This window comes from Ochotona princeps, chromosome X (genome assembly GCF_030435755.1).
Source record: "Ochotona princeps isolate mOchPri1 chromosome X, mOchPri1.hap1, whole genome shotgun sequence".
Classification (NCBI taxonomy): Eukaryota; Metazoa; Chordata; class Mammalia; order Lagomorpha; family Ochotonidae; genus Ochotona; species Ochotona princeps.
In genome coordinates this window covers 65,657,308-65,682,708 of record NC_080865.1, presented here as the reverse complement: position 1 = coordinate 65,682,708, position 25,401 = coordinate 65,657,308, and the positions used below count along the sequence as shown (strand labels likewise).

The 25,401-nt window shown below is 44.3% G+C and overlaps 1 protein-coding gene across 1 annotated transcript; it reads right to left on the bottom strand.

The window, feature by feature from the left end:
- Positions 1 to 1,093: 1,093 nt before the first annotated feature.
- On the bottom strand, positions 1,094 to 25,027 carry SRPX2 (sushi repeat containing protein X-linked 2). The gene is made up of 11 exons (XM_012928393.2): positions 24,721 to 25,027; positions 22,873 to 23,087; positions 18,538 to 18,618; positions 9,569 to 9,760; positions 8,250 to 8,426; positions 7,832 to 7,958; positions 7,545 to 7,666; positions 6,245 to 6,424; positions 5,750 to 5,883; positions 2,354 to 2,475; positions 1,094 to 1,563 (listed from the first exon to the last, which is right to left on the bottom strand). The coding sequence occupies exons 2-11, from the start codon at positions 22,952 to 22,954 to the stop codon at positions 1,383 to 1,385; spliced, it is 1,398 nt and encodes a 465-aa protein (XP_012783847.2). The 5' UTR covers positions 22,955 to 23,087; positions 24,721 to 25,027; the 3' UTR covers positions 1,094 to 1,382.
- Positions 25,028 to 25,401: the final 374 nt, after the last annotated feature.

Here is a 25,401-nt window from a genome sequence, read left to right as displayed (position 1 = left end):
CACTCTGATAGGGGATGCTGGTGTCATGGGCAGCAGCTTAATCCACTGGGTCACAATGTGAGCTCTTCCCCTCTAATTTTCTACTGATGACTCCCTGCCTCATGCTACAGATGAAAAGCTGCTGAGTAAAGACTCTGGATTCTGTGACATAACTGTATAAAATGGCAAGGGGTGGACTGCATTCAGGGTAGGGGTGTTTGTGTATGTATGGGGTGGGTGGCTGGCTCCATTTTTATGTGTGTGAGAGGGGACTGGAGGCTTTCTGTTTGACTAGATTCCACCTCAAATTTCTTTTCAGTCCTGATTACATAGGGCTTGACTTTGTGCTGTTGTAGCTCTTGCCTGGTCTGTGCTCATTTCTTAAAAGTAGTTATCTAGGGTTAAGCTTAAGGGTTAAGGCAACTGTATTCCATTGTTGGAGTGCCTGGGTACAATGAACCACATGGGAGACCTGGATTAAGTTCCCCACACATGGCTTTGGCCTGGCCCAGCCTCAGGTGTTGCAGTCATTTGTGAGGTGAACTGGGGGGTTTGACAGCTGTTATTTCCTGTGTCTATTTCTCAAATATGTATCTTCTGAAATGAAGCTATCTTAGGTAGGCAGTACATAACACTGAGTCTATTTTCCTGACTTTCCCTACTAACTGTAGTCATGCTCATGAGATTTCTTAGCTCACAGGCTGGGAGTGGGAGAGCCCTCTAAGCAAAGGACAGCCTATGCCTTTTGCTATGGGAATTAGAAACCTCAATGACAAGTTGGTCTTGCCCATATGCAGCCGGAGGGGCCAGCAGAGAGCATCCTGAATCCGGGATTCATGGAACATTTTTAGCCCAGTGCCCTAGAAAAGGAAATGACAAGCAAGTTCAAGAATGTTTGGCAGCTGCCTCTTCCCCAGCTCTGATATAGTTAATGTTGCGAGGAAAATCCAGTTATGTTTGCCTAAAGTGTCTTGCTTGTCTGTTGGGATGGTGCTGCCCTCTGCTGTCTCCTTAGCGTAGAGGAACCATTTAAACACAGCTGGTTAGTGAATGAATTTAGAATTTACTCATGTCAAAGGCTTTGGAGAGCTGGAAAAAGATCCAAGTTAAAAAAAAAAAAGGTAATATGTTCTACCCCAAACCACTGTTCAGGGCCTGCTTTTAGTCCCTACCTAGCTTCTTATGCTCCTCTAGTGCTACCTGAAGCAGAGACTTACTTAGGGAAACTATTGAACAGCCCTGAAAAGGATTCCTGGAAATGCAGCAGGATTGATGAACCTTGGCCACCTCAAAGTCCTGGTTCCTACCACAGTGAGAAATAGTCACTTCCTCCTTTTATTGGGCCCCTATCTTAGCTAACTGGGAAGCTTTTCCGTTGAGCTCCACTGTGCCTTTCTTCAGATTCACTCGCACACGTCCCTTTGCTCCCGACGCTGGGTCAGTTCCTGGTTGCTCAGCAGGTAGTCATCAATGAATGTGAAGATTTCCTCAGGGGTGACAGGTTCCATGTAGCGTTCCCGGTCAATACCCTGCTTGTCAATCAATACCATGTTGAAGTAGGAACGAGTAAGGTGCTGAAATTGCCTAAAGAAAGCATCAAGGAAGATGTGAGCGCTTGACTAGGCATCTACCCCACGGTGCTCTGTGACTTTGTGACCTCTCCCAGATGCATCAATGGGGTAATGCCTTTCCTACCCACCCCTTGTCTTCATCTCCATTACCTATAATGTTTCTGGGCTGTGCCATTGTAGGCTTCTGTGGGCTGATCTAGTAGCCATGGTAGCCATGGCTCTGTAGGCTGTGTGGAGTGACTCCAGAGACACCCATCACAGGCGCTGTGAAGCACATGTGCATCATACATGGCGGCCCAGAGGTTGAGAACTACCACCTGGCTAATTATTTGTAGAAGCAGTAAAAGAGTGATAAGAGAAAGATAATGAGAAGAGTTAGCTGCACCCTGTCACCTACATAGCCTTTTCTCAGGGCTTAGTGTTTAAGTCATGTTTTAGCGCCTAAAAGATGCTTTTTGCTGTCTTAGAGATGGAAGGTAAAGGGATGAAGCCATAAAGGCAACAGCATCCCTTATCTGAATTGAATTTTTGGTTTCCCTCAGTCATAGTTGTGCCTCAGAATCACCTAAAGGGCATTTATAAAAACATATAACTGAGGTGGTTTTTCAGTGGGGCCTGGGAATCTGTATTTTAACCTTCCATTTGATTCCAGTCTTCCCTGAGTTAAAAAAAAAAATCACTCTGGTTTTATCTAATGCATCCATTAAAAACTCAAACACAAGTGCCCCAAGAATATCACCCTATCACCAATACTCAGCCTAGAGTGTTTGCCTAGCCTTGCCCTGCAGCCTCCCAGCCTGGACCTGAGCTCCTCGATGATATTGGCTGATAGCTGCAGCTCCCGGATGCGTCCCACTTCCTGAGGTGGCTGCCCCACCAGTTCGATGATGGTCACATGCCTCAGGTCCAGCCCGCAGGTAGATTGCTGGAAGGGATAGAGAACATTCTATGAAACAGATCTTTGCACTCTAATTTTAGGTTATTTGGGTGATACCACCGGGACCACATAAGACACGAAGGGAAAAGGAGGCAGTTCCCCTACAACACTGTGGGGTCCACAGCAATCCTTTCCCTCTGTCATTGCTAGGGTGCCTACATTCTATTGAAGTGGATAAAACTGGCCCCATGATGTAGGGTGAAAAAGAAAAGTGAAATTACTCAATTCTGGGAACATAATCATTGTTTTAGCTTTCCGTAGGTCTGGAACTACCTTGATTTTAATAAATGGCTATTGTAATATAATTGCTATTGATTTGTAAAAATATTTGAGAGACAGAGAACTTCCATTCATGAATTCTCTCCTCAAATGCTGGGAACAAGCCAGGAGCTGAGAACTTAATCTAGGTCTCCCAAGTGGGTGACAGAAGCCTGACTGAACTATTACCATTGCTTCCCAGGATTTCCATTAGCAAGAAGCTGGAGTTAGGAGCCAAAAGCAAGTATTGAACCCAGCTATTCAGATGTAGGACACAGGTGTCCTTACCTGCATCTTGACCATTTTGCTAAACACCCATTCCATGACACTTGTTTATTGAGCACACGTTTCTAGAAATACCCAACAAGCTAAATGATGCCATTCAAAAAAGAGAAAAATAATTTGTTCAGATTTATATGACAATAAACTGCTGAGCTCAGAATTAAATTGAGAGCTGACTCCATGCTGAAATATGTGCTCTTACCACCAGGTTACATTGCCAGGATTTTCTGTCATTTTCCAAGATTTGCTCAAAATGGTGCCCAGACCCCCTTTCCATACTGTTGTTGCCTTTCTCATCCTGGCAGCACACCCTAGAGCTCCTTGTCCTGCCTTGTCCTGAAAGGTTGCCAGTCATAGTGTGAGGTTTAAGGAACATTGAACACTCCCTGATGCCCTGTGCTTGTTTCGTGTTTGGGCTCCTTCTCTGTAATCCTGGTATCCTTGCTAGCAAGTACCTCAGCTCTTTATCTTTCTCTGTCTTTTCTGGATCCCTGGAAGACCGAGATCCTTTTTTGGTCTAGACATGCAGATTCATCCTTTTAGTAAAACCGTTTCCATTGTGGGCTTTCAAATATTGCTTTGGAAACTTCTCAGATTCAACCTTCCAAACCTCCCAAAGTAGGAGTAGGTGTTTGTATAGCAGTTAACTCCAGAGTCCCACATCAGAGAGCTTGGATTGGATTTTTGGCTCTGGCTATGGTTCCCAGCTTCTGACTAATGCAGACCCTGGGAGGCAGTAGTGGTGGCTCCAGTATTTGGGATCCTACCACGTGCGTGGGAGCCATGGATCGTGCTGTTGGTCTGCTTGGAGTAGCCTCAGCTACTGTGGGCATTTTGGAAATCTCTTTGCCTCTGTCTTTCTGCCTCTCAAGTAAATAAACTTTAAAAAGATGAAACTTACAGGAAACTTTCATTAAAAAAAGAAGAAACCTAATTAGCATCTTCCCTTTTGTAGGTAGCTAGACTTTTCCTTTTTTAAAAAAGACTTACTTATTTATATGTATATTGGAAAGATTTACAGAGAGGAGCTAGAGAGCGAAAGTTCTTTTCCACTGATTCACTCCCCAAGTGGCCACAAGGGCTGGAGCTGCACCAACCCGAAGCCAGGAGCCAGGAACTTCTTCCAGGTCACCCACATGGGTGTGGAGTACCAAGGCTTTGAGCCATCCTTTACTGCTTTCCAAAACTACAAGCAGGGAGCTGGATGGGAAGTGGAGCAGCTGGGACACGAACCGGCATCCATAAAGAATCCCAACGCATATTGCACCAGGCCCTTAGCCAGACTTTTGAGGCTGCTTGGAGATGTTTCTATTTGCGTCAGGCAGCATACCTTGAATTTTCTTCAGCAACCCCATCTATACACTCTATTAAGTCCCCACAGTGCTCTCTCTCATGTCCTGTCTTTCTCTCCCACTAGAGGCTTTCATAAGGTGTCTATGCATGCTACCAATTGTCATGCAACTCCTCATTTTACTTTGAAGTATCATAATATTTTTCCTTCTCTTTTGCACAGGTCCTGGAACAACACTGTCTGGGTTTAATCCCAGCACTACCACATACTAGCTAGTAACTTTCAGCAAATCACTTGATCTCTCTATGCCTCAGTCTGGTTATCTATTCACTAAGTATCTTAGAACTATCTACCTCATAAGGGTTGCTGTGAGAATTCGATGAGTATGTGAAAAGCACTAAACATATAAATGTTAGTATTTTTATTCCTTGAAAGTGTGCTTAATTCCCAGCATTTGATCATATCTGTCTTCAAAATCTCTCCAGAGTTCTTTGCCACACTCTTTTCCCATCCTTTAACCCAACTCCCTGCAAGCCACCTCTGCCATTCCAGTGCTGTCATTGCCATTTCAGTCAAAATATAACAGTGATTAACAATAGACAAAGGGATGAACATTGGTCTAGTGGCTAAAAGACCAATTATAAGAAGCTGACATTGTGATGCAGGTAGTGTAAGCCACTGCTTCGGATACCTGCAATCCACAGTGTGGCGCTGGTTTTGAGTCCCAGCTACTGTGCTTTTTACCCAGCTTCCTGCTAGTGTGCCAGGAAAGGTAGAAAACAATGGCTCACGTGCTTGGGCCCTTGCCATTGGTGTGGGAGAAAGGGCTGGAATTCTAGACTCTTAGCTTTAGGCTGGCTCTGCTCTGTCATAAGCTCTTGGGAAATTAATCATTGGATATAAGATATTTTTTCTCTCTGTCTCTGTTTCTATTCTCCATCCCTATCATTTTGCTTCAAATAAATGAAATCTTTTCTTAAAAAAAAATAATTAGGATGTCAGTGACTGAGTTCAATGCCCTGCTCTGGCTCCTAACCCCAGCCTCCTGTCAATGCACACCCTGAGGGTAGGGGTGGTGGTTCAAATATTTGAATTCTGCCCACCCCCACCCATGCAGAAGTTCCTGGTTCAGGTTCCACCTTGGCCCAGTCCTGGCCATTGCAGGCATTTGGGGGAGTGAATCAGTGTTTAGGAGCTCTTTGTGTCTTTCTCTGCCATTATTTATTTAAAATACAAAATTTTTAGATGTAAAAATTATCAAAAAACCCCCAATGTGCCAAATGCATGCTAAACTGATCAAATGTTAACCACAAAATTGGAGAAAGTAGGGTTTGTGCCATGGCAACAACTTTTTTTTTAAGTTTTAAGTAACTTTGATTTGGAATAGGTTATGGGGTAGAGGAGTAAGCCCTTATTAGGGAGTGGTCTCACCTGTAACATGGCAATTTGCATTTTATAGTATCGATTGGAGGGGTCAGGAGCTGAGATGATGAGGAGTCGTCGTTTCTCATAGAACTGATCTAGCAGGCCAGCAGCTGAGTTAACATTGACGTTAATTTTCATGGCTAGGGCAGAAGTAGGTTGGCCAGTCAGAGAAGGGTTGCGCTTCTGCTCTCCCCAGTTGTGGGTGAGGAAGTTCCATTCTTTTGCATTAACCTTTCTTGTACTGTTTCCTTTCCCTGGGAGGGATATTCTGAAAGAACACTTGGAGAGTTTGAACCCTGGTTTTTGGGATAGGTGTATGATGGGGTCAGGGCGGAGGAGGGGGTGGAGAACCTTGGCCCTTAAAATGGACACATCTCAGACCCTCCAGTTTTATGTGAACATATTGTCATTGGATAGACCTATGCTCCTGGGAAGGAACCCTGCAAAGTACCCTGCCCCACTGGTATATATCTACTCGTCGCACTCCCTGCCTGCACTCACGAGTACAGATAGGTGCTGATCCCGACCACTGGCGGCTAGACTGGCAGACTCGAGAAGGCGTGCCCTGGCGCTCGTAACCACCATCACAGTGGTATTCACAGGTGGCCCCATAGTTGTTCCCCGCAGAGGTGCAGCTGAGGTAGCCATGCTGTGGTGGTTTCAGAGTTGGGCAGCGTCTCACTGTCAGGGAGGAATTTGAGAGGGGTTATCATATCAGTTTTAAAAAAGGAAAAGTTAAAAGAGGCCCTCACTAGTCTTTCCAGGCCAAAAGGCCAGATGATTGGAGTTCATGGCTTTTAGAAATGATTTATTTGAAAGGAAAATTTACAGAGATTTGAAAGAGAGAAGAAGGGAGGAAGAGGAAGAGAGAGAAAGAGAGAGGATGAGGTAATATTCCATAAATAGGTACACTCCCCAAATGGCTGCAATGACCAGAGCTGGGCCAGGCCAAGAGTTTCTTCCTGGTCTCCTATGTGGGTACAGGGGCCCAAGGACTTGGGCCTTCCTCTGCTGCTTTACTAGGCACATTAGCAGGGAACTAGATGGAAAGTGAAGCCGCGTGGACTTGAACCAGTACCCATATGAGATACCGGCATCTGAAGCAGTGGCGTTACCTACTACACCACAACACTAGCTCCTCTATTCTAGTAGCCAAGAATGAAGCTAGAATGTTCATTTATGAATGAATTAAATCTGAAATTCAAAGATTTACAAAATCTGGAAGCACAGATGAATGCACAGATTGTCACCGCAAGATGTCCAGTATGTGAAAGAAAATATGGCCATCTGTTTGCAGACTTTACAGATACTCTGTGCATTGCTTATTAAAATGGGGTAATAGGTAATACCATGTTTTTATATCTACTAAAGGTTCAAAAATGAGAATGGAGCTTTTTAGGATGAGAAAGCAAGACAAACTAGCACAACAAAAAGGTACTGAGTAAGAATCAGACAGCCAACACCGTAAGTGTCAGGAGAAGTAAATTCTGATAAGGAAGGCTGCTTTGATTTGATCATTTCAAAAGTCCAGAGAAGAAGCACACCATCTTTGTGAGTTATTTACAGATTTGGGAGAATGAGAAAGTCTTACTGGGGAATCACAGTTTCCAAAACATTTACATGCACCTACAATGTAGACTTTCTGGCTGAACTTGCTGGCTGAACTTCCATTTTCCCTCTCCAGGGATAAATGAAGTGTCTGTTTCAGGCATAGAGAGCAAAGGGTTGTGGCAGGACTTCTAGAAGGTGAGGGCAGAGTAGGGAGAGTGAACAATTTGGGAAGTGAAGAATTTTTTCTGACCTTGTACTTTCACAATGAACTTGCAGCTGGCCCGATTGTAGGCTTGGTCATAGGCAGTGTACCGAATCACATGCTCTCCTTCAGGAAAGTGAGAGCCAGGTTCAGGACCCCGAAGTGTCACCCTGCATTGGACAGGGTGAAAGAGCCACTGAGCAAAGAAACCCTTAGAATTGTGATGGGAGGCACATCATGCCTGGAGCCTCCACCTGTGCTGTTTCTGCATGAGCAGCTTGAAGGAGTGGGGATGCTTCTGCAAAGCGTAGGGGGCCTGTGTTACCACAGCACACCTGGTGATGGTACCATCAGCAGAATCTTTCACCAAGGGTGGGTCCCAGTATACTCGAGCAGTCAGTTTCTCTGGCTCTGCCATCTTCTCACGTGAGTGGGGACAGCGAATCTTGGGAGGATCTATGTCTGCCAAGGTCAAAAATCAAGCACTGACTCATTGATTTCCTGCCTTCCCTGGAGGGAACCCATCCAAGCTGTACACACACCACGGGATAGGTTACTAATAAAAGGTACTCAAGGAAACTGGGGAAGGAAACTATTTCGTGGGGAAAGGATGATTTCCTTAGGTATCTGTCCAGGGTACCACCCTCCTAGCAAACAGGAATTGCTTCCATGGTAAGAATTCCACAACTTGTGGGGGACCTATTGCTATTGTGGCTCTTTGCAAACTGATAACAAGGAGCAACTAGCATTTACCTACACATACAGGCTGGCCTCCACTCCATTGTCCATCTTCCATGCAGATTCGGCTACGGTCGCCTTCCAGATGGTAGCCACTGGAACAGCTATAGTCGCAGCGCGAGTCCAGAAGCACCCCATTTGTGCAGGTGTAGGTGCCACTAGTGATGAATGGCAATGCATGGCATCTCATCTCTAAGAGAGAACCAAGTGACAAGCTCAATGGGCTGTGGGACTACATTGAGATAATGCCTGGCCATCTAGTATGGGCAGAGCCAAATCAGAGACAGCAAAAAACAATAAAGAAACCCTTCCCAAACTGCCTTCACATTTGTGTACCTAAGTGCCTTTCCCCCCTAGTTTTCTCTTTATTTTGATACTATAAAGTGCATCAGTGTTTTCTGGAGTGAGGTGGTCTGAAAGAAGTGAATCACTTATTCAAATGTGTAGACTTCAGAATCAAATTCAAGCTCACATCCTAGGTCCACGTCTTAGCAGCTCCGAGTCTCAGTGTTCTCATCTGTGAAACCTTATAGAATTGTTCAGGTTAAGAGACAATGTCAATTAATTCCAAGATTCATTTAAGGCTTCAGCAGCTGATAGTTTTCATTTCTTGTTCCTGAATTGCTAGATGTCTTTCAGCATACTCAGAGCTCTCCGTTGAGTATAATTTTGGTACTGGCACAGAAAGTCATTAGTTGAGACTCCCTCACATGGCAAAGTGGGCCTGCCCTCTGTCTGGGTGACTATTCAGGTGAGACCAATAATGTGGAGGGCCAAGTGTGGCGGTGGCTGACCAAAGGAGAATCTGTGTGCCTTAGAAATCACATGTGAGCTGTGGAACTGGAATAAGAGGGCAGGATCTAGAAGCTAAAGGAGGACATGGTTTGGAAAGCACATGTATTAGGATCTCCACATTCTAGCCTCAGCAATTATTGACTTGGAGAAACAAAGTGAAGGACAGATGTTTCATGGCTTTACCGGCAAGGCCTTGTAAGGCTGAAGGCCAGGAATTACAGCAGTTGGCCACATGTGGAGTGACATACCACACACCCTTGCAAGCCGCAGAAGTCCACAATACATTCACATCAAACCTCAGGCCTAAACCTTAGCCAACCGCATGCACTCCTAAGCTTCCTGATTCAGAAGGGATGGTTGCTGCTTGGATAGTAGTTCTGTATTAGGAAAGGGAAACAACCTCCTGGGGCTTGTGGAAAATTCCCAATTTGTATTTGGGAAAACCTGGTAACACCTCCATATGCATACTCTCAGTATATGACTGGGTGGCTTCTTTTACATCCACATTTCAGAACACACACACACATACACACACTTACGCCTACAGTAGGCGGTTCCAGACCAGCGACGACTTGGCAAGCACTGCACCGACCTACGTCCGATCAGTCGAAAACCCCGGTCACAGGAGATCTCACAACGTGTGCCCAGGCTGCTGTGATAATTTCCTCCCCTTGGTGAGTAGCAAGTAGCCTCTCCATCTTGGATATTTAATGTATAACACCATTGGGGGACTGTAGCAATAGAAGTAAGTAAGAAGTAATTAAGACAGTGAGTGTGGTGTTGCTGAAAGCACAGACACACAGATCAAGGGAACAGAATAATCCAGAAATCACCCACATAAACATGCTGAAAAGATACAGATATAAACTATAGCTTTTTAAACAGATGTTATTGTAGCAATTGGCCATTCATATGCAAAAAATTTAAAGATTGACATAAGATTCAAACCTGATAAAAAATGAACTTAAATGGATCACAATTTTAAATGTAAAGAAGAAATCTGTAGAACTTTTATCAAAAGCATAGGGGAAAACGTCTGGGATCTAGTGCTAGGAAAAGAGGTCTTAGACATGACAACAAAAACACAATTCGCAGGAATCAGTAAATTGGACCTGATCAAGATTAAAAACTGTTACTCTATGAAAGATATTATTAAGAGATCAAAAACAAATCACAAATTCTGGGAAAATATTTTCAAATCACTAATGCAACAAAGAACCAGTATCTAAAGACACAAAGAACTCTCAAATGCAAGATTAAAGAAAAACCAGCAATCCAGTTAGAACATACGCAAAAGAACAGACATATCACCAAAGATGATATACTGATGACAAATAAGCACATGATAAGATATTCTGTGCCATTAGCCATTAGAGAAATGCAAACTAAAAACATAATGAGATACCACTAATAAACCCTTTAGAATGTCTAAACTAAAAAAAAGTCCTTAAAAGGGAAAAGAAACAAAACTCTGACAATGCCAAGTTTTGGTAAATATAGAAACTGGATCTCTCTTACATTGCTAGAAGAAATGCAGTCACTTTGGAAAATATTTTGAAAGTTTCTTATAAAGCTAGTACTGTATCCTCTTATAAAGAAAGGTATATTACTCCTGCAACTCTGCAATCCAACATTAAGTTATTGACCCAAGTGAAATGGAAATCTGTGTCCACACAAAATCCTATACACAAATGTTTCAAGTCTTTTCTATTCACTATTGCCAGAAGGTGGAGACAATTCAAATGTCTTTCTATGGGTGAATGGTTAAACTAACTGTGGTTTAGTCACACAAAATAATGAAGTGCTGATTCACAGATGATGCTCAAATGAACTGTTTGAAGTGAAAGACTCAAAAAGTCTACATCGTGTGGGACTCCATTTATATGATAAAAATACAGGGATGGATAAAGCAGGCATTTGGCACAGCAGTTAAAATGCCATTTAGGATGCGTGCCACCCATATTGGAGTGTCTGGAGTTGACTCCTGGCTCCACTTCTGGTTCCAAATTTCTGATGGTGTGTGCCCTGGGAGGCAGCAGGTGATGGCTTGAATGCTTGGGTATGTGCCACTCAAGTGGGAGACATGGACTGGATTCCCTGCTCCTGTCTTCTGCCTGATGCAGTTCTGACTGGTATAGGCATTTGAGGAAGGAGTCAGTCAGCAGAGAGGAATGCACTCCCTCATACCTCTTTCCCTTTATCCCTCCCTTCCAAATAAATAAAACTTGTGAAAATATACAGGGATAGAATGCAGATCAGAGGTTGCCAGAGTTCGGGGGTATAGCGGGGCAACCCTGGGTAAATTTGGGAGATGATGTAACTGTTTTGTACTGTGGTGCCAGTTACTTCACCCTACACATTTGTTCAAATTCATGTACACCAAAATAAGAGTGAATTTTCCTGGATGGAAATTTAAAATTTTTTAGGATTTTATTTTACTTAAAAGTCAGAGTTACAGAGGCAAAGTGAGTGAGACACACACACACACACACACACACACACACATCCTCCATCCATTGATTCACTCTAAATGGCTGCAACACCCAGAGTTGGACTGGTTTGAAGCCAGGAGCTTCTTCTTAGTTTGCCACGTGGCTGCAGGGGCCCAATCACTTGGACCACCCTCTACTGCTTTCCCAGGCCATTAGCAGGGAAAAGGATCAAAAGTGGAGTAGCTGGGACTAGAACCTTCATCCATATGGGATGCCACTGCTCATAGGGGAGAGGATTACCCTGCTTTGCCACCATGCCGGCCCCATGAATATAATTTTTTAAATGTAACATAAAAACATAAATTAGAGAAGGGAAGAGAATGTGACATTAAAGAAGGCTGCATGGAAATGAAAGTTCAATTCCAGCTCAGTACTGAGCACAATAGGTTACCAGACTGTTAAATCCTAAAGGTGTCGTGAACATGCCTCATTAGCTATACAAAATAAATGGCTGTGGTGGGCTCATATTTTAAAGGGACAGAAATAAATGAGTGGAGGACCACCTGCCTAAGGCTGCATGCACAGCATGGCACTAATCTGTTCGGCTAGGGTTGAAAAGGCTGAAGTCTTGCATGAGCTAATTCAGTTCCCAAAGGCTAAAGGACAGCAAAGGGGAGAGGGGACTTTGCGAGGAAGAAGCACATCAGGAACTGAAGGAACAAAGAAAGGTGAGATCCCCTGCTTGAGCCCAGCTGGGGAACACAGATGGACGACAGTGAGAAAGCTCTTCAACCAACACTGTGCTCAGGGCTTCCAGCATAGTTTGCACTGTCACATAGCCTGCGACAGTGACACACAGCTGCCATCTGGAGTCAGCATCTCCGAAAGACAGAAAATTGCTGAGCACAGAGTTGTTGATGAGAAGGCTACAGCATGTATCACAAAACGCTCGCACGGCAGGCTGGGAGCGCAACAGTCACTCCTGCTCCATTTCTGACCCCCCGCCCACATCCAGGCATGGAAAATGCACATTGGACAGAACTAGCAGGATTAGTAAAGGGAAATATCAAGCTTGGGATAAATGCTGAGACCATCAGGGAGGGCACAACTATTGTAAATAGCTTCAACTTTGCTGGCCCAGAGGAAAGCTGGCTGAGACAAAGCGTCGGAAGGCTAGAGAAAGGCAAAAACCACAGCACCACTTTTCATGTTAGGAAGAATGTAGCTTCTAAAAACCAGAGTCTGGTAATACTGTCAGCCCTGATAGTATCACATCATAGAATATTGAAAAGTGAGGCTTATTTGGAGAAGTGGTGCTCTTTAATCAGCCTCAAGAGCTAGTAATTCCAGACAGACCTCATTTTCTTTTTGGGGTAGGGCTGCCAAACTGGTACAGCCAGGAAAATGGGTACAATGTGTGGAAGTAAATGAGGCATGTGACAGTCTTTCATGCCATTTGATGTGGATGAGATGAAGAAATACAATTGAGGTGACAGTATGGTTAATGAGATTTGTAATTGGCTGAAAGCTCCACCCATAGAACGCTGTGGAGAAACTGAAAGTAAGGACGTGGTTAATTACTGCAAGGTAAAAAATGTCTGATGGGAAATGTGTTAGTTTTTATTGAGTATCTACTGGGTATCCTGCACCATGCTATCTATTTTCCTTTTCACATACATCTTATATGGTTCTCCCAGCAGCCTTGTGCGAAAGGTGGGTGTATTTTCCTGTTTAGCAGATGAGGAAGTAACTTGCACAGGGCTCCTCAGCATGCAAGGACCAGAGTTGGAATCTGAATGGAAGCCTTGTCTCCTCTAATCCCACATTGTTTCTAACCACAGAGTCTGCCACAGCAGCTGCACTGGTTACTATTTTGCAGTAAACACTGGCCTTTTTTGGGTAGGGTCAAACCTCAAAGTATACAAATTTACACACACACACAAAAATGTGCCTTCTTCTACCCTCAGTCCCACTTAGTTCCTCCTAAACAGTGTGTGTTGCGCATTGTGGGTAAAGCCACTGTCTGGTGCACTCTGGCATCCCACAGGGGTGCCAGTTCGAGTCCTGGCTGCTCCATTTTCCATCCATCACCCTGCTAATGACCTGAGAAAAGCAGCAGAGGATGGCCCAAGTGTTTGGGCCTCTGTTATCCACATAGGAAACCTAGCTGAAGCTCCTGGCTTTAGTCTGGCTCAGCCCTAGCCATTGTGGTCATCTTAGGAGTGAACCAGTAGATGGAAGATCTCAATCTCTTTCTCTCTCTCTCTCTCTCTCTCTCTCCCTGTCTCTCTCTCTCTCTCTCTGTAGCTCTTTCAAATAAATAAGATTTTAAAAGTTCCTTTAGGTATATAAAGCAAATACTGGTATAGATTCTTACTTTCTTCTATTTAAACATACAGAGTAGCATATTATGACCACTGTCTCCACCATTTTTTTATTTACTTATTTGAGAGGCAGAGAGACAAACAGTACCCATATTCCACCCCACCCCCTAATTGTCCATAGTGACGCCTGGCTGGAGTTGAGGCTATGAGCTAAGAACTCAATGCAAGGACCTAACCATTTGTGCCCTCACTGCTGCTCCTCAAGGTCTGCATTAGCAAGAAGCTGGAGTCAGGAGTGGAGCTGGGCATCGAACTCAGGCACTCTGACACGGTGTTATGGGTATCTACTAGGCCAAACACTGACCCCTTCCCACCAATGCTCTTTCAGTTAACAATCTGTTTCAGAGAGTGTTCCTTATCACTTCATAGCCTTGTGAGGTTTATTTAAATGAAAGACGTTTATAAGACCATGTAGCACAGTGACTGGCACATCATAACTATGTGTCCAGGGTTAGACAGCTAGGAGGGCTCTCTTCCGTGGGAATATGAAGAAAGGACAGGGCTGACAACAGGGTTGGAAGGGGATGCCACGTTTGCCTAAGGCTAGTGAAGCAACAACTCAGAGAAGAGCGTCTGATTCCAAGTTGGGAGTCATGATAAGAGAAAGAAAGTGAAAGATTAGTGCAAATGGAACCAAATGACATGGGCAGTTTGCCCTAAAATAACGATAGTCATTTTCCTGGTTAGCTCTTCCTTTTTGTCTTTCCTTTGAGACACTGAGTTCGTAATGAAAACAAAGAATGAGTGAAGCTTTGGAGTTAGGCCTAGGCGTAAATTCCTGCTCTGCCATCTAAGCTCCATGGCTGTTTCAATTTAACTTTCCTAAGTGAAGTTCCTTGATCTGTCTATTGGAGGATATGAGACCAGTGCCATAGGACTGCAGTGCGGATTATATGGGATTGCCTGTGTGAAATACGTAGTCCTATAAGTGAGAGCCCCTAAAAGCAGTGCCTGACTTGGAGCCACTGTCTCATCCGTCTCAACTAACTACGTGCAGTAGCTTCCAAGATGGGTTTTTAGCATATATGGCTGTGACACTTGACTGTCATATGGAGGCACCACATCCAAATTATAGAAACTTGCTAAGCACTGCGGCTGCTGAGTTTTTGATCATGACATCACAAATTCTTGGCTTCTCAGATTGTCCTTTCCCTTCCCCCTGCTCATCATAAAACTTGACTCAGTGTGTTTAGTGCCCTGAGTTTAAGTTACAAAGAGACTTTTGAAACTGTAAACTCCAAGGCCAAAGGCTACTATACAGCTTGTATTTCCTAAAAGGGCCTTATGCTTATTTATAAAGAACAACGAGGAAGGTTGCTATTAACCACAGGACTGCCAGACCCTTTAAAGCACTTCTGCCTCTCACTATGCACTCTGCCATTTTACAGTTGTCCTACAGCCTGCTCCCTGGTCTCTAGGTGCTAGCAGTCACCAGCTGCTCATTGCATGCCTCCTTTTGTTAAACATATGTGAGTGCTTCATTGAGGGGAATAAAAATGAAAACAGAGGCAGTACATACTGAATGTTCTAGGTGATAAATATTTCTTTCAAAAAAGGTACATGGTAGATACTCAATGCATATTTTTTTTTTGCTTTTGCTGTATCCTATAAATTTTTTTATTGTTAATTATTTTGCATTCAATGCATATTAAAAGAATGAGTGGGTGAGGGAAAGCTCAGTGTGTGCTAATGCATTCCAGGAACAGACTAGAGCAACCTGAATATAGCAAGATTTAATGTAGGGAGAATTGGCCAGAAATTGTCAGGCCTGGAAGCTAGACAGCAGATTTTGTTTAAAATGGCCATAGAGGGTCATTAGGTTTGGAGGGTGGAGAATCATGAGTCAGAGAATTCTCTTAGAAGGTAACTGCCATTTTGTACACGTGAGGTGATGAAAGTTTTAATCCCATGTATTAATAAAGAAATGGTCTTGGTAAGTGGTAAGGAGTAATGAGGAAAAGGGGGCCATTAAAGATACTTGGGGTGTTTGGAGATAACGTTGAGATATTCTGAAGTTCAACTAAGAGAATCATTAATGAGAAGTGTGAAGGTCAGCTGGTAGAACATTGCTCAGGTGAGAGGAAAGGAGTTCATTTTAGCTGTCTACAAATGGAGCCCGAGGAAGGGGGTTTCAGAAGGAATGGCTTTGCTCATGGTTGCTGTCGACGGAGAAGACTGAGGCTCTAGAAAGGGTCATGGGATTTGGTCATTTGGAGAAAGCTGATCTTCAAGAGTTGTTGTTTCTGCTTGGAGGTTTGAAAGAAGGAAACAGACCAGAGGGAGTTGAGGAGGTGGTGGGGGCTGGACAGAGCCAGTGGGAGTAGATTATTTGTTGGGGAGAAGAGATTATGTGGAGGCAGCTACAAGGGAACACAGAGGAGCCCAAAGCTCTGCTCATTCCTCTGTCGAAAGTGTTTTCTCAAGGTCATTATTTGCTACTTTCTCATAAAACAGTGTCTGTTCTACCTGCAATTTGACCTCTTTGTTGTACTTGGCACAGTTGATCTCTATCTTTTCCCTTTCCTTAAAGGCTTGATGTTCTAGGACTCTGAAGAGTAATGTCTAGTGATTCCTGTGTTAGAAGGAAACTTAGGCCGGGTCATATTTAATAGCCCTGCCATTGATGATTCTCTCCTTCCATACTTTCTTTAAAACTGTTCTCTGGGGCCCAGTGCAGTAGTCTAGCAGCTAAAGTCCTCGCCTTACACACGCTGGGATCCTATAGGAGTGTTGGTGCTAATCCCAGCAGCCTTGCTTCCCATCCAGCTCCCTGCTTGTGGCCTGGGAAAACAGTTGAGGACAGCCCAAAGTCTTGGGACACTGTGACTGTGTGGGAGACCTGGAAGAGGCTCTAGACTCCTAGCTTAAGATTGGCTCAGCTCCAGGAATGATCAGTGGATGAAAAATCTTCCTCTCTGTCTCTCCTCCTCTCTGTGTATCTGAGTTTGCCATAAAAATAAATAAATCTCTTTTTTAAAAAGCTGCTCTTCTGTGGCTTCTGTAATTGGATAAATACTCCCATGATTTTCTCCAGCAGGGTTGATCACTAACTCACTCTCTTTCTGGCTCTTCTGCTCTTATCTATAGATGTCTCCTAAGGCTCTAACCTGGGTCTGGTCCTTTGCTTCCTCAGGTAGTCCATCCATCTAGGTTAGTGACTCATAACTCTAACTTTGCACTTCCAGTGGCCTATAAGGCATTTTTAATGAGCTAGTTTTCTGTCTGAGTCTTCTTTTGAGAAGAATCTTACACTTGGATGCCTTCACGTGGTCATGTCCTTGTTAGTCTCTTGGTACATCTGATCTGTACCAACTCATGTCATCTCCTTATCTGAAACATGTCTTGGATTCATTCTTTGTTCTGTTTCTTTGCCACTACTCTGTCATCTCTAGCTAATATTGTACCCAGTTTCTAGAGACTCCTGACTTAGGCTCTGTTCCTCTTGGATCTCTACTTTTCGTAAAAGGTTAATGTTCTAAAATTGCTGTGTATTATGTCACTCCTCTGTGGAGGGAAAAAAAACATATAATGGCTCCTTGTGGCTCCTAGCACAACAGCTAAATTCTTCTCTGTGGCTTTCAAAGTATATAAACTGAGAATTGTCAATGGCAGAGACATTAGAGAGCACTTGGCTTGGGCTCGCATAGTGGCACAGCAGGTTAAGCCACTGACTGCAATGAGAGCATTTCCTATAAGCACCAGTTAAAATCCCTTCCGCCTGCTCTACTTCTAATCCAGCTCCCTGCTGATGTGCCTGGGAAATCAGAAGATGGTGGCCAGAGTGCCTAGGCTTCTGTACCCACATGGGAAACCAAGATAGAGTCCCAGCCTCCGAACTCCTGGCCTGACTCAGCCCTGGCCTTGGTGGCCATTGGGGAGGGAACCAACAGAAGAAGATCTCTATTGCTCTCTCTAACTCACTCATTCACTCTGCCTTTCAAATAAAGGAATATTTTTTTAAAAATGTGCAAAAAAATACCACCTGGCCTAAGTTTTCTCCTAATGCAGGAATCACTTGACAGCATTTTCCAGGGTTCTCCTGCGTTTCCTGATACAGGTCCCTAGAACATGGGGCCTTTTGCAACATGAATTTATCTTCAACTTTATTTCGTGTTGCTCTCTCACCATGTCATCTCTTCCAGTTGGGCTGGTTTCTTTTTAGTTCCTTCCTTAACCAAATTAGTTCTTATTTCCCTATCTTTGGCTATCTGCCTTGCCAAATAACTTTCTCTCCTTTCCAATTCTCACAGTCCCTCCCACCATTTTCGGTCCAGCCTACATGTCATTTCTCATGATGCATTTCCCGACTTGTTTTAACTCCTGTTGCATTTATAGCAGCTCCCACATAGTTTCATGCTGGCTTGCATTACAGGTGCTCATTTGATTTCCCCCTTACTTGCAACAGAATGTAAGCTCTTTTTGGGGGACAACATCCGATCCTAGGCTTTGTACCAACCATGGGCTTACCTTGTGCGAGATTAAACATGGGGTAGGTACTCAGTTGATAGTTGAGGATTAGGAATAGGTGGGCAACCCTCAAGCTAGAGATGTCTGAAGTCACATAGCAAATCAGTTATCAGGTTCATGATTAGAAATAAAAGCCACAGTCACATAGAAGCCAAGTCCATATGAAGATGCTTCAGGGAAGGACCACAAAGAGCCTTCCTGAGCCTGGAAATCAGCAAGGCTTACCTCGATAGTCTGGGGCACGGGCCAATGGGACCTCTTCAGCATATACTTCATTGTAGCTTTCATCTGGATAGTAGCCTGAACCTAGAGTGAAAGAAGACAGTGTTAAGGTAGAGTGTTGGTTTTGCATGTGAGTCTTTGCCTCTCCATACTTTTCCTTCCAGCCTCATCCACCTTTGTCTCTTTCACGGAAGGGTGGGGAGTCAGGTGGATATGTATAATGGAAGAAACCCTGTGGTGGTAAAGCAGAATTACTGTGGGCAGGTCTAAGCACTTCGATGCATGGGATCAAGCTCATGATCACTGGGCTCCATGGAGTACTACATGACTTGATTGAAACAAAAACAAAAACCAAAATTGAATTTTTGACCATTCATCAATCTAGACTATAAATGACTCATTTCCTTGATGCAACACATGAGTCTTGGTGCGAGACTAATGATTTAAACCTGGAGGATGGACTGTAGTCCTACATGGCAGGAAGCAAACACAGCACAGCACAGCACAAACATGTCCCTCGTGACATGCCTGTTCATGGTTCTCAGAGAGAAGCCAGAACTCCAGGTGCCTGTAGTCCACAGTCCTTTTGCTGCCCAATTGCCATTGCTGCAAAGTAGCATGCCAAAACAGAGAAGGATGGCTCAAAAGGCAAGGGGATTAGGAATAGTTTCCTCAGCTCTTTGTCTTGGCTTTAAGAGAGTATAGAGTGCCTTGGATACATTTCCCGTTCCTTTCATCAGCAGAAGCTGTAGCAGACAGCTGCTGAGCTATGGAACAGTCCTGCTCTACCTCTAGTCCCTGTTGGAGGTAGGTCTGCAGCTGTCTGGGAGACTAAACACTGTAGTCCCAGACTGCAGGAAATCGGTCATGAATAGAAACAAAGTGGAAAACAACTTCATCCTTTCCGGAGTAGAGTTTCCGGGAGCCCTCCTTCCAGCGGTCCTGAGCGTTGGTGCATGCACAGGAATAGGGCAGGAAGCCATGCTGGAGGCTGGAGCTAATTCTCCATTTCTAGGAGAGGGCTGGGATTGAGTGCCTGAGCCCTTGGGCCTGTGTAAACATTCAGACTACAAGCTTTCCTTCTCTTTCCCAGGGAGGAGGCACAGGGCTTCTGTGCTCAAAGGGTGGAGCAGAAGCCAAGATGATGAAGCCCTTCCACTCCCCACAAGCCCAGGCTGGGGGGGTGAAAGGGGTGGTGGTGTTGGGAAACCAGTCCAACTCGGTGAACAAGAGCATGAATCAAATGGAAAGCTTGCCTAATGAAATCATGTCTTCAATGGTTTGCCTTCATTCCAGAGAGAAGAGTTCATTTTTTCTTTCTCCTCTCTTTGATTTTCTGTTGATGTTATTCTGTTTTCCCATTTCAGTTCTTGGCCTTCTCGGAATTTCTCCTTACGCCTCAGCTCTCTTGCTTTTTCTTTGCCCAAGAGGGAGATTTCTTTGGGGGGTAGGGTGGGGGCATGGGATTATTGTCAGCTGGTTCAGTTTAGCATTAGCCTTAAAGCTTTACAGCTCCTGGAAACAGGAGGCCAGGCATGTGTGATTCCCTGGAGGATTACCTCCCCCCAACCCTACACACACACATTTGTTACAGGGTTAGCTTGTGAAGAAATGCTCAGCAGGCAGCGAACAACCTTTTTCCAGAAAGAGAAAACAAGAGTGTCAGGGAAACAGGGCTGAATAACTATAACACCTACAACAATGACTACCAACATCCCTTAGCTCCCACTCTGTTAAGCATAGTACAAGTACTTTCCCGGCCCAGCCTGGTAGCAGTCGGTGTATGCAGGAAAAGGCAGCCCCAGAGCAATGGAGGGAGTTGCCCGATGTCTCCTGGTCCAAATCTATCAGACCCTGAGATACCAAACCCAGCCACCCTACAAATGATTGAAGCTAAGCAGCATTTTTGACGATGCACCAGCAGAGATCAAAGACCAAAATCTCGCTTGAAATCCAGCTTTTTTATAGTGTGTGTGTGTGTGTGTGTGTGTGTGTGTGTGTGTGGTGGGGGGATTGAAGGCCACCATGCATTTTATGTCATTCCAGAATTACAGGGGATGTGGGAAAACTGAGACGAAAACTCAATGACATAATTATAGTCTCCACTAGAGTGTGGAGGAAGCCAGACCAGTGCCAAGTTTGTTCTGAGCTGGGAATGGCCTTGGGCCACCTCAACATGATAAACCTTTCCATCACCCACCCCAGGCTACCTTGGAGTGTTTTTTGCACATGTTGGGATACTAGATGGAGCCTAAGAATGAAGCAAGGAGAGAGAGCACTCACTATATTGTTTTATCAGTTTGTCTCTGTTCAGTTCTAGCATGGAGGGGCTTGGGTAGCTTGTCTTAGCTCCTTTGAACCAATTAGCTACTCTGTGGGTGGTCAGTGGGTTCCTCCAACTTCTGTAGTACCTACAAACCTTCTAAGCATGGTCCTTCATTGAGGTATAGATGGAAATGGAATTGATAATGGAAGACATTAATGCTTGGTTTACATTGAGGAATGCCAAGTTTGACTTCCTGAACTGTGCAGATACACTAACACACACACTCTCACCCCACTCTCTGCTTTGTTTACATTTTTCAGTTTTCCTAGCCCCTGCTGATTATTCCCAGGTCCCTTCACTCTGAATTCACACTTGGTTTTTTTTCTTGTACCACACCCATTGATGACAAAGTTTTAAAAAGTGAACAAAACAGTCTTAGATGCATAAAGAGTGCTTAGTAAATAAATGGGCAACGAGGAGACAAATGAATGAGTGGAGGCAAGCCAAGTAATGTAGAGGAGGATTATAGGACTCCAAGTCTCACCACATAGCTTCCTACCGACTACAAGAAGCCAGAATGGCTACATTTGCAGGACTATCAGAGACCTCCCCAATATGACTTTATCAGAAAGAGTGGTGTTCCAGGAGATGCATATGAAAATGGGGAGTGCAAGTTTTGCAAAAAGCCCTTTGAGAGCTTCAAGTGAACCTAAGCTTTACAAAAACAGTCCTGTCTTCAGGACTCCCAACAGCTCAGGCTTCCACCTGGGGAAAGGCAAAGGCTTTTGCATTCCAGGAGGTTTTGCACAGGTGCTCAAATTGGGCTTTGAGCCATCTAATCCCTACTCCGTTAGCCCTGTGGTCTTTGGCTGGATTTTAGGCTTCCATCCTTGCACTGCAGTTAGTCAGGGCTTGGGGAGGACAGCTGCATATTTGTCTCTTGGAGACTTGGGGCTTCATTGACCCCAAGCAAGTTTTGCTCTGCCAAAGGCTTGACTTGAATTCCTTCATCTCAATGTCTGCCCTTGTGCCTCACCCCCTACAAAGCCAGATTAAGCCAAAGAGGGGATAAGTTTGCATACTTGATGCAGCTGTTCCAGACAAACACCACTACTGCCAAAGGCCTCTACCAAGAGCTAAGGGCATGTGGAAAATTTTAGCTGAAGTGACTGCGGCTGTGATGTGAGTACTTTGTTATTTACTCATCCCTGGATATTTTCCTAACCCCATTGGTCAGCTCTGTCTCATTTCCCCACTCCCCGAAGCCCCTGGGAAGGCAGACACTACAGGCCACAGAATATTCTTAGCAGTTGGAATGCCAGCTGGGCCTCATCAAAGAAACCTCTTTACGTCAGTTCATTATTCTTCCCTCATTCTTCCTCCTCTCCCCTTCTCTCATTGCGTGTGTTCTTTTCGGCTCCCTGTCTCCAGGGGTGAAGGGTGAAATGTTCAGGAATCCAGGAACCTCCATTTCTTCTGAAGTGAGAAGCAAACCCAAAGAAACTAGGGAATTCGTTACAAAGTGAATGTCATCTGTATTGGCATTAACAGCCTTGGCAGAAAGGGATTATGAGAATCTCCTGTTATAAACAAGATCTGAAATGGAGAGGAGAGAGAGAAAGGGAGGTTTCATTGATTCTTGACTTCTTAGAATAGATTGCCTGTTCCTCTTCCTTTTTTCAATTAAGATATGCGGTTTAAATCCTATTTGGGGAGTCTTCACAAGAGTCTATAACTCAGAAAAAAACTTAGCATTAATAAAGATTGACTCATGAAGTAGTTAATATTTTAAAAAAAATTGTTCTCAGAAAGCTAGATGCAAAAGCACGTAGGAGCCTCAAAACTAACTTCTGCACGTTTGTGCTAGTGTAACATATTTTCAGATAGCTCTAGGTAGGAGGGACTCAAAAGCTTTTCTCAGTAGCCTCTTGCAATGTTTAGCCACCCAAGTTGTCCATTAATGATTGTATCTAAAATAACATCTCTCCTTGTGGTCTAAACCTTCCACCCTCAAAGTCTTGATCTAGGATCTGCCCTCTCTAGAAGGAAGGACAGCAAGTGCTAGAACTTACCTGCATGCCATGTTGGCATCACTGCTGGAGTTAGGAAGAGCAGCAGACAGAGAGCTCCTCTCTGAGTTAGCTGACCAGTCATCTTTGAAAAGTAGAATTGGGGGAGAAAGGAAGATAGGCTTGTGCTGGGGGACCAGGGCAGTACCAGGAAGGTGACTTTCAGAAGTCAGCTGTGAATGACCTTCCAAAAGTGATATGGAGCACACTTATTGGATCTGTGAGGAGGAAGAAGAAAGGTTGAATAATGTTATATCACAAACTACCCCTAGAAAGATTTTCTACAGTAGTGTCTTTTCCACTATAGAAAAGAAAGAAGACGTGAAGCAATCTTCAGCTGTTTCAACTGGGGATCAGATGCAAATGTCCAATAGTTCAAGTTACAGACAGGGACAATGAGGTACCCAAACTAGGAAAATATCGATATAAAGTCACATAGACTTAAGAAGGAACCTGGCAATCAAAAGCTGCCAATCCATGGCTTTGTCCAATCAACTATATTCCCTAAGCACTTATCGGGAGAAGTATTAGAGTATATGGTCTGAAAGCTTAACCTCTAAAGTTACATAGATCTGGATGTGATTCCGATTTTGTCACCCATTAGCTACCAGACCTTGGTTAAATTCCATAACTTCTTTGAGTCTCAGTTTCTTCATGTATGAAATGTGAATAATAAAAATATATATCTTATTCAATCAATCATTGCTTAGCCCACAGGGAAGCAATGTATCTAGCCATCACCATTTACTGGGCATTGTTACCACCAACCTTACAATGGAAAGGACTGGATATTTCCTTTCCCTAGTGTCCCAGACAGTAAACTCTAGTCTATTCTTAGCTTTCAGACTTGAGACTTAGTGCTGTGGTGGTGGCTTGTGGCATTCAGGTTTAGTCTAACTTTCTAGTTTTACCCTGCTGAGCCAGCAGGAAGTCAGCGAGGTTAGGGAGTGCCCACTGAGGTCCATGAGGAGAGAGTGAACAAGCCCTGGTTGCTCTCTCACTTCCTTCCCTGTCCCCACTCTATGGTATGAGAGTTCTGTGGTTCTCAGTGGGCAAATAATTCACAAAGTACAGTGTTACAACTTGATACCCATTGGCATAAACCTGCCCCTGAGTGTTTCGGCCATCACTTATTTATGTACGTGTTTTCAAGTAAATACCACATTGGAATAGAACGTTGTCCCAGAAATGAAGGAACACAAAGGTGACAAATTCTGGTCAATCCCTAAGGGACATGTAAAGTTCAAGAAAGGCAAAAATTTTTCCTGCAATTCATTGCTACTTGGCTCCAGATTCTATGTAGAGAGCAAGGAAGCAGAGTAGTGAAGTAAAAGGACGTGAGGGAGTCAAGGAAAGTGGAAAGATGTTGCAAGGTGCTAGAAAGAAAAGAGAATATGACACTGTAGAAGGAATGAAATAGAAAAAAAACCAGAAAGAGGCAACAAAAGAAGGGGGAAAGGGGGTTTATAGGGATATGTAGGCAAATGAAGAGCTAGGGCACTAAAGGCTGGCCCCTCCTGCCTCTGGCCCTGCTCCAGTTGCTGTGGTGTACTGTGTAGGGGTCTGCCCTTTTCTGATGGGACACCAAGTGTCGGTGACCTCCTACCACCCACCTCTTCCCTCCTCTCAACCTGGAAACTGGAATTGCTGGAGTTGGCGTTCCCTCTGCTCTCAGACTGTACCCTGTGTAGCCAGGTTACGGCACAGACAAGCAACATATCATTCCATTTCAACAAAGAATTTCTCCCCATCCAACCTCCAGAGATGTTGCCAAAAATCCCAGGTGACTTATCCCCTCCATAGCCAGGAAATGGGGTGCTATAGCATGAAGGAGGTAATTACAGCTCTTACCGTTTTTATGTTTCCATGAGTTCTTTTTTCTTTCTCTTCCTCTTTTTTCTTCCTCTGCTCCTCTCATCAGTCAGAGAAAAAAAAAATCACTTCTACTTTAACATTCTTACGAGTAGCTCCTGGGCTGTCCCGGTCTCCGGGATTCTGTTAACACTGCCCAGATGTTAGGATGCCTGCATCTGCCAAAAGTTTCCTTAAAGCTATATCATCCCCAAAGCTATAGCTCTTCCTCCCTCAGAGAGGGCTTTTTTTTTTGGGAGGGGGGAGAGAGTAGAGAGATTGGAGGAACTGCGTCTGTCTGCTGCAGGACAGAGAGAAGTGTGAATGGTACTGGCCTTAAGCCTGTGAGTCTAGTGATGACTAACAGATGCTGGCTAAAGTTAGCCTCCAGAGATGTGCCACACTGAGGAGTGTTTCTTTTAGTGACTCAGGATGACATCGGGTCTGAATGAGAAGGAACCACTTGAGCTCCAAGGTGAAGGGAAGACTGTAGTTGATTTTGCTGTTTCCTGGAGAGTCCGTGTGTTTCCTTAGTGTTTCCCAACTCCTGCTTGCTTTGCCATGGTTTGAAACCCTCACAATGATGACCCGATTTCTCTGGGTTTCAGTTGCTGGTAAAGTTCTGTTGTTGACCTGAAGCACCCTGTGCTTCCTATCGGGAGAGTCAAGACTGATCCCTGG